Genomic DNA, 10,000 nt, shown 5'->3' on the forward strand with positions numbered 1-10,000 from the left:
TGGCTTATAAACACCTTCCACACTGCAATTCTTTTTGTTTCAGCACATGATCTCAGATCAGGTCACTTGCTATGCAAGTACATCTTTGTCATTCTTACTATTTTAATAATGATAAAACCAGGTTTCATTTATGTCTTAGTAAATAATAATAAGGAACCAAGAAAAACAATGAAATAATTAAAATAAGCTCGTAGATAAGCGCAGGAGTGGCTGTGTGGTAAGTAGCTTGCTAACCAACCACATGGTTCGGGGTTCAGTCCCACTACGTGGCATCTTGGGCAAGTGTCTTCTGCTATAGCCCCGGGCCGACCAATGCCTTGTGAGTGGATTTGGTAGACAGAAACTGAAAGAAGCCTGTCGTATATATGTATATATATATAAGTGTGTGTGTGTATGTTTGTGTGTCTGTGTTTGTCCCCATAGCATTGCTTGACAACCGATGCTGGTGTGTTTACGTCCCCGTCACTTAGCAGTTCGACAAAAGAGATCGATAGAATAAGTACTGGGCTTACAAAGAATAAGTCCCGGGGTCGATTTGCTTGACTAAAGGTGGTGCTCCAGCATGGCCGCAGTCAAATGACTGAAACAAGTAAAAGAGTAAAAGAGAGATCACACAACTTTGATAGTCACGAGTTTTGCAACATAAAATTGGCAAAATTTCACCGTTTTCCCTTTGCTTTGAGCTTCCTTCATTTCTCCAACAAGGTGCAACATTTTGTTCATCATATAAAAGGCTATTTCTTCATAAAAATGCATCTGCCTTCGTCTCATCGCTGATCACATTGTAAAAATCTTAAGGATTTTTAAAAACTAAAATGTAAACTAAAATTACAACGGTGGTGCCCCAGCATGACCACAGCTGTGAAGCTGAAACAATTAAAGATTTTAAGTAATCACTCTTGAAGTTGTAGAGCACATGCCAAGGTAGCACCAAGTGTTTGTATATAACCCACTGTTTGAGAAACTGGAATGATATTCATCTTATGATGGGTAAATTTGGAAACATACTTTATTCCCTGAGGGTAATAGCAGGAATTATGTGCATATATAATTATAATTTAAATTTCATCAATTTTTTTTTTCTTTGGTGCTTATACAAAATTCTGAAAATGAATACCAATTATCAAAAGGGAAACATCTATTACCGTTAAAATTAAATATAACAAATTTGATCTGGCCCCATACAACTTGAAGTTTTAAAGGCTCCTTACATAAACCTAGATTGTTGGGCTGAGGAAGCCGAAAGGAGAAGTGCAAGAAGTTCAAGATGGCTACCAAAAATTGGTAAAGAAAGTTGACTTCAGCATTATTTGAACTTGGCAGGTAAAAAAATTGGAAGGAATTCTGCAAAGCAACATTCTGATGCTCCAACAGTTCTGCTAGCAGCCTGTCAATAATAATCAATTCTTCTATAAACACAAAACCTTTAGGAAAGGGTTATAGTCAATTACATCGACCTTGGTGCTTAAGATAAAGTCAACTGCCTCCACCTATCTTCACGTTCTGAGTTCAAATTCTGCCAAGTTCGATTTTGGTTTTCATCCTCGAGGTCAATGAAATAGGTACCAGTCAAGCACTGGAATCAATGTAATCAACTTATTCTTTACCCGCCAAAACATCTGGCAAGGCCCAAGGGTGGTTCACAAGACACCTGAAGAAGGCTGGGGCATACAACAGCCAAAACGTAGAGAAAAGCCACAACCAAGATGAGGACACTGTTTAGACTAATACATAATATAAAAATTCCTTATCTCAGAAATATTACTAACTGGTCCTCCGTCGGTTGTGATACTCTCTCTTTACTCTTTTACTTGTTTCAGTCATTTGACTGCGGCCATGCTGGAGCACCACCTTTAGTCGAGGAGATCGACCCCGGGACTTATTCTTTATCAGCCCAGTACTTATTCTATCGGTCTCTAATGCCGAACCGCTAAGTGATGGGGACGTAAGCACACCAGCATCGGTTGTCAAGCAATGCAAGGGGGACAAACACACACACATACACATATATATATATATATACATATATACAACAGGCTTCTTTCAGTTTCTGTCTACCAAATCCACTCACAAGGCATTGGTCGGCCCGGGTCTATAGCAGAAGACACTTGCCCAAGATGCCACGCAGTGGGACTGAACCCGGAACTATGTGGTTGGTTAGCAAGCTACTTACCACACAGCCACTCCTGCGCCTATGTGATGATGCGGATTCCAGGCAATCCGATCACTGGAACAGCCTACTCATGAAATTAACGTGACAGCAGCTGAGTACTTCACAGACACGCAAACCCTTGAAGTAGTAGTTCTTTCGGGGACAGTCAGTATGACACCAATGTGACAAGGCTGATCCTTCTCAAATACTGGGACAACTCATTTTTGCCAGTTGAGCAAACTGCAGCAATGGGAATAAAGAGTCTTGCTCAAGGACAAGACGTGCCACCAGGAATTTAAACTCATGACCTGACAAGTCAATTACCCTAACCACTAAGCCACGCACCTTCGCAACTCTTATCGTATTAATCTCCAACCACATGGTTCCAGGTTCAGTCTCACTGCATGGGTAAATGTCTTCTACTATAGCCTTGGGCTGACCAAGCCTTGTGAGTGGATTTGATAGACAGAAACTGAAAGAAGCCCGTCGTATGTGTGTGTGTGTGTGTATGTCTCTGTGTCTGTGTCTCTGTCTCCCCATCACCACTTGACAACCGGTGTTGGTATGTTTACATCCCCGTAACTTGTCCGTTCGGCAAAAGACACTGATAGAATAGGTGTCAGGCTTTCAAAAAAACATAAGTCCCGTGGATTGATGTATTCAGCTAAAACCCATTGAAGGCAGTGCTCCAGCATGGCTACAGTCGAAAGAGTGAAAGAAATAAAAGAAGATCATCGTTTGTAACGAGGTAATTGCAAAAAAGAAAGCAGGGTTTGTCCTTACCGAGCAAACATTCGGCGAGAAGTAAATAAGCCGGGAGCCACTCTACGCCTTCGGCCTTGTATAACATTTTGTAGAGACGTAGACATTGAAGGGCCGGTGGAATAATAAGCTTGTAATTGCCTTCAAACAGATGTCGGTGTCCATGCAAGAGACACATGTTTATCAGATCGAGCTGTCAACAAATACAGAAGAACTATTGATATTATCGCCATGGTGGTGGTGGTCATGGTGGTAGTGGTGGTGGTGGTCATGGTGGTAGTGGTGGTGGTGGTGGTGGTCATGGTGGTCGTAGTGGTAGTGGTGGTGGTGGTGGTGGTGGTCATGGTGGTAGTGGTGGTGGTGATCATGGTGGTAGTGGTGATGGTGGTCATGGTGGTAGTGGTGATGGTGGTGGTGGTCATGGTGGTCGTAGTGGTAGTGGTGGTGGTGGTGGTGGTGGTCATGGTGGTAGTGGTGGTGGTGATCATGGTGGTAGTGGTGATGGTTGTGGTGGTCATGGTGGTAGTGGTCATGGTTGTGGTGGTCATGGTGGTAGTGGTAGTGGTGGTGGTGGTGATCATGGTGGTAGTGGTGATGGTAGTCATGGTGGTAGTGGTGATGGTGGTGGTGGTCATGGTGGTAGTGGTGATGGTTGTGGTGGTTATGGTGGTAGTGGTAGTGGTGGTGGTGGTGATCATGGTGGTAGTGGTGATGGTGGTCATGGTGGTAGTGGTGATGGTGGTGGTGGTCATGGTGGTCGTAGTGGTAGTGGTGGTGTGGTGGTGGTGGTGGTCATGGTGGTAGTGGTGGTGGTGGTCATTGTGGTAGTGGTCATGGTGGTGGTGGTGGTGGTGGTAGTGGTAGTGGTGGTGGTGGTGGTGTCATGGTGGTAGTTGGTGGTGATCATGGTGGTAGTGGTGTGATGGTTGTGGTGGTCATGGTGGTAGTGGTCATGGTTGTGGTGGTCATGGTGGTAGTGGTGGTGGTGGTGGTGGTCATGGGGGTAGTGGTGATGGTTGTGGTGGTTATGGTGGTAGTGGTATGTGGTGGTGGTGTTCATGGTGGTAGTGGTGGTGGTCATGGTGGTAGTGGTAGTGGTGGTGTGGTGGTCATGGTGGTAGTGGGTGGTGGTCATGTGGTAGTGGTAGTGGTGGTGGTCATGGTGGTAGTGTGTGGTGGTGGTGGTCATGGTGGTAGTGGTGGTAGTAAAGAAAATACTTTAACCCTTTAACATTCAAACTGGCCATATCTGGCCAAAATATTTAACCTGTTTTATATTGAAACTGACCAGCTCTCGCCTCTCACCTCAGCCCTACCATGTTGTTCTAAAACTAAATAATCACATCACCGAAATATCTAAACTACAAGATGATGCAGGATTAATTCAAAATAATATAAATAAACAAACATCACATTTGACAGAATAATCTGAACACTAAAGGGTTAATAATGAGGCATATGAGCCCTCGATGGAAAAAAAAAAAAGGTTTTCTGTATGCATAGGATGGGAGAACCTAGTTTTTTGCCATTGAGGGCTTATATGATCCATTATTAGACTATTTTCTTTACTCTCCGAAATGCATATCGAATGCTTAAATGTTTTTTTTTTAATTATTTAATTTGTAATGTGTTGTTTATCTCGTTAAATGCATATTGAATGCTTAAAACTACAAAAGACGTGTTGTTTGCTCATTTTCCGTGTGTAGAATACAGATATTGACAACACGTGCTATTTTCAGGACCTTGACAAAAATGTGCTGTCGTGCACAAAATGACGGCTTTCAAATCCTGTTTCCTGACTGAGTGAAAATGATCAACATTTTAAAAAACTTTTCTGGAAAAAGTTAAATAACTCCAGCAAAATGTGCCAAATTTTAAAATTTTCAATAAAGTCTAATCTTTGAAACCTTGGCAGTCAAACAGAAAAGATCCAATCTTTTTTATTTCCTGAAATTTTCTGAAACTTTTTACAGATCTTTTTGGTTTGAACGGCAGTTTTTTAAAATAATTTCCACATAACTAAACACTTTTAAACTTCGTATACTGGTAGAATGTGTTTATAAAACATCTTTTTCTGTTGGCTTTATTGAGAAAATTCTATAGTTTGTAAGATATTTGTTGTCATTTTTCTTCAATTTCTGCAATTTCAACCAATCAATGATGTCTATAGAGTTGAAAACATTTTGTGCCGTATGAATATGTCCCTCGTTTAAGAAACAGATTGGGTTTATTTACATTTCTGAAGAAAAAAAGATACCTTCCCCCCACCCCTAACGCTAACCCTAAAACATTCAAATGCAATAGATCGATACTAGGGTCATAATTATGGGTGACAGTTTCATATGACACCGCTAGAAAAAACTGCCGTTCAAACCGAAAAGATCCCTTTTTGAGAAATTTGTATTCTACACACGGGAATTCCTACGATTATGCACCCCACCACAAAAAAAACGGTTTCCGTGCAAGATTGATGACTTATTTAGAAAAATGGCGTTGTGAGTGTTTATTGAGCGAAAACACCTAAAGCTCCACGAGGCTCCGGCAGGGGATGGTGGTGATCCCTGCTGTACTCTTTCACCACAACTTTCTCTCACTCTTACTTCCTGTTTCTCTTGTACCTGTATTTCAAAGGGCCGGCCTTGTCACTCTCTGTGTCACGCTGAATATCCCCGAGAACTACGTTAAGGGTGCACATGTCTGTGGAGTGCTCAGCCACTTACACGTTAATTGCACGAGCAGGCTGTTCCATTGATTCGGATCAACCGGAACCCTCGTTGTCGTAACCGACGGAGTGCTTCAAAAAAAATTTAGCTGCTATTTTTAGCACATCTCATACCGCATGTGTTTTAAGCATTTAATATCCGACAAAAAGAACACATGATACGTAGCTTGGTAACAGGCATGATTGGCTAAAATTACCCAAAATTTGCAATTCTTAGTTTATTGATTTATGGCGAAGCTTGGAGATCCTGTGATTTCTGGTGCCATGTAGAAAAAGCATCACGTCCACACTGTAAAATGGTTGGCATTTGGAAGGGCCTCCAGCTGTAAAAATCATGCCAAAACTGACCTCACCTGTGCTAGTCCCACCTAAAAAGCACACTGTCCACCTCTGCAGAGTGGTTGGTTCTAGGAAGGGCACCCAGCCATAAAAACCCTGCCAAATCAGACACAGTAGCCTGGGGTAGTCTCCTACCTGGCCAGCTCCTGTCAACCGTCCTAGCCATGCATGCATGGAAGATGGATGTAGATGATGGTGGTGGTGGTGGCGGCGGGGGAGGGCGGTGGTGGTGGTGATGATGGTGGTGGAGGTGGTGCTGGTGCTGGTGGTGGTGGTGCTGGCGCAGCGGGAGTGGCGGGGGCGGTGGCGACGGTGGTGGTGGTGATGATGGTGGTGGAGCTGGTGCTGGTGCTGGTGGTGATGATTACTATACAAAACTACACCAATACACCAAATATGGAAATCAATTGGAAGAGAAATTGAAGAAACTGAATTGTGGCAGACAAACAAAAAAGATCCGAAAGATGAAAGAACGCTAATTAAACTGAGATAATTAATTGTTTTACTTTAGTGTTGAAGATGCTCCGTTCAAGTGCTTGTTGTTGCAGCTTCCTGATGCTTCTTGTTGGCGGATTATAGAGGTAGATGAGGCTCTTGCAGAGATACCTGTGAATTCCGACCCAGTCCAATTGTTGATGTTCTCGATTACTGAAACAAAAAAGAAGAAAATAAACAAAAGAAAACAAAAAGAAAAAATGTGAGGTATAGGCGCAGGAGTGGCTGTGTGGTAAGTAGCTTGCTAACCAGCCACATGGTTCTGGGTTCAGTCCCACTGCGTGGCATCTTGGGCAAGTGTCTTCTGCTATAGCCTCGGGACGACCAATGCCTTGTGAGTGGATTTGGTAGACAGAAACTGAAAGAAGCCTGTCGTATATATGTATATATATATATGTATGTGTGTGTATATGTTTGTGAGTTTGTGTTTGTCCCTCTAGCATTGCTTGACAACCGATGTTGGTGTGTTTACGTCCCCGTCACTTAGCGGTTCGGCAAAAGAGACCGATAGAATAAGTACTGGGCTTACAAAGAATAAGTCCCGGGGTCGATTTGCTCGACTAAAGGCGGTGCTCCAGCATGGTAATACTTGCCATCTCAATATGGCTAACCACTAGGGTGGGTGTTACTGTAGCTTGTAGCCCCAGGAGAACATCGTCTCCAGCTGGCTTTAGGCACACTTTCTGTGCTCTTATGGTATTTGCAAAGGGAGGTCATCCTTCCCTCGTCAACCTAAGTGATACGCACAGACTGCAGTTTCTAGGTATTGAACTGTCGTCGGCGTATGACAATCACCGGTTTTCGATGAAAGGAGGTCCAAATGCAAATCCTTATATTGTTTTTCCAGTAACTTTTCTTCACTGATCTCAAAAAACTGTATGCAAGCGGGAGATGATGTTCTCCTGGGGCTACAAGCTACAGTAACACCCACCCTTAGTGGTTAGCCATATTGAGATGGCAAGTATAGCTCAAAAAGAAAAAAGAGATGGAAAAAATGGACGTGTTATGGATTTAATTGCTGTGTGTGATTAAATTTTGGATCGTTTGAGAAGGGGATACACTAGTCATCATCACCATCATCACCATCATCATCGTATTCATCATCCTCATCATCATCATCATAACCAACATCATCATCACATTGGGATCAGATCTGGATGAAGATTTGTTATATGCTAACAGTGGAGGCGCAATGGCCCAGTGGTTAGGGCAGCGGACTCGCGGTCGTAGGATCGCGGTTTCGATTCCCAGACCGGGCATTGTGAGTGTTTATTGAGCGAAAACACCTAAAGCTTCACAAGGCTCCTCCAGGGGATGGTGGTGATCCCTTCTGTACTCTTTCACCACAACTTTCTCTCACTCTTTCTTCCTGTTTTTGTTGTACCTGTATTTCAAAAAAGGGCCGGCCTTGTCACTCTCTGTGTCACGCTGAATATCCCCGAGAACTACGTTAAGGGTACACGTGTCTGTGGAATGCTCAGCCACTTGCACGTTAATTCCACGAGCAGGCTGTTCCATTGATCGTATCAGCTGGGACCCTCATCGTCGTAACCGACGGAGTGCTCCTACTATATGCTAACAGGTGAACATTCAGTCCGTCTCCTATCATTTATGTATCGGTCAATATCACAGTATCATGGTATTGACCAGACTATCAGATGTTGTTATACATCACTGGTCACAATACGCTTTGCATTGTTTTAACTTTTGAACGACACCACCCTGCTGGGATATATCATCATCATCGTCATCATCATCACCAGCAGCAGCAGTAGCAAGGTTAACAGGTATGATTGTATCGTAAGTAGTTCACTTCCAAACCACATGGTTCTAGTTCAGTCCCACTGTGTGGTACTTTGGCCAAGTGTAATTTACTACAGCCCCAGGCTGACCAAAGCCTTCTGAGTGGATTTGGAACACAAGAAAAGGAAGAAGCTCGTCACGTGTGTGTGCGTGGGGGGTGAGTGTGTGAGTGTGTGGGGGAGTGTGTGTGAGTGTGTGAGTGTGTGTGCATATGTGTGAGTGTGTGAGTGTGTGTGTGTGTGTGCGTGTGTGTGTGTTAATGTCCACTTTATCCTATTTGCATGGTTTAAGATGCAATTCTGTGTGTGTGTACATACATATATACAAACACACATGCATGCACACACACGCTCACACATCCAAAAATACACACACACACACACACACACACACACACACTCACACACACATACATACATACAAACAATTCAGAAATATATTTAATAAAATACAAAACTGCAAACTTTTAAAGAAGTAACCAAAATAAATCTCGGTAAAGTCTAGCATCCTGTAGAATGTAAGAGTGTGTAGAAGCAGTCCACTTACCAATAAGCAGCTATTTTACAGCCCTTGCATCTCATCCAGGCAGGTAAGCCACACACATCACAGTAGATGTAGGTGCCTTTGGGATTAGCCAAGGGGTAGAGTTTCACAGTGCTGCCTCTTGTGGAAGACGTCTTTTCTGCCTTATTCTCCGCCATCTTATCCCTAATGAACGTGAAACGAAGATATGAGGATATATGTATACGATAAAAGGAAATAACAAGGAGGAAGGAAGGGAAAAAAGAAAGAAAGAAGGCAGGATGGAAAGAAAAAAAAGAAAGAAAGAAAGAAATAAAGAAAGAAAGAAAGAAAGAAAGGAAGGAAGGAAGGAAGAAAAGGAGAACAACAAATCACTCATAAATGGCCATCATTCAATGTTAATGGTTTTTGATTGTCTGTTGAAATCTCGTTTGCCGGAAATGGCAAGCACCTGTTTCTCGTTAGCAGTTTACTAATTATTTATTCATCACATGCTTTCTTACATGTTGATTAACCTTTCATCGTCTAGCATAAAGCCATCTCCTTCTCTGCTGCGCTCTTGCTCGGTTGAGGAAACTTTTTTATGGTCTTGGGATTACATGATAATTTCATCTCTGCCCCGGTGCCATGTAAAAGTACATTTCTGTAAAGTGGTTGGTGTTAGGAATGGCATCAAGCTGTAGAAATCAGGACAAAAGTGAAACATGGAAGCAAGACGTGGTCCTCCGACCCATGAGATCCTGTCAAACTCTTCAACTCATACCAATTCAATATACAGATATGTACAAATTGGGGCTCACTAGGGCACAGTTCTTTGTCCTTTTCTATTTACCATAGTCCTCCTGGCCATAAGGGAAGAGCTCAAAACCAAACATCCACAGGAGCTACTATATGTCAAGGACTAAGCTCTTAGAGCTGAATTTGTAGGTTTAGAGAAGAAATCCCAGGTGTTGAAGCATTGGCATAGCTAGAGTGTGTGCTGCCTTCTGTTTACTGTCCCAGACCCCACAGAAAACACATATTGTCTACAGCACACCCAAAAGTACCACTCGAGGCTGATCGCCCCCTACTATCCCTACCCCACCCCCAACTACACTAGTGTGCTAGTGTGTGGAAGCAAACCCTGGAATCAAAGGACCTCAATGTTAACTCAGTAATGGCTGAAATATTAGTCAATTGCTGCAGGTAAGGACACTGTATTTCAT

General features: G+C 42.9%; 1 protein-coding gene across 1 annotated transcript in view; it reads right to left on the reverse strand.

Moving 5' to 3' along the window:
* The window catches only part of LOC115224664 (zinc finger MYND domain-containing protein 12-like), a 36,444-nt gene that overhangs the window by 16,395 nt on the left and 10,049 nt on the right, over nucleotides 1-10,000 (reverse strand). Inside the window, exons 2-4 of the mRNA XM_036513618.1 lie at nucleotides 8,820-8,981; nucleotides 6,482-6,623; nucleotides 2,936-3,107 (exon numbers count right to left, since the gene is read on the reverse strand). Coding sequence (XP_036369511.1) covers nucleotides 2,936-3,107; nucleotides 6,482-6,623; nucleotides 8,820-8,974 — 469 coding nt within the window. The 5' untranslated portion in view covers nucleotides 8,975-8,981. The remainder of the gene's footprint in view (nucleotides 1-2,935; nucleotides 3,108-6,481; nucleotides 6,624-8,819; nucleotides 8,982-10,000) is intronic.

The sequence above is a fragment of the Octopus sinensis genome, linkage group LG26, assembly GCF_006345805.1.
Source record: "Octopus sinensis linkage group LG26, ASM634580v1, whole genome shotgun sequence".
Classification (NCBI taxonomy): Eukaryota; Metazoa; Mollusca; class Cephalopoda; order Octopoda; family Octopodidae; genus Octopus; species Octopus sinensis.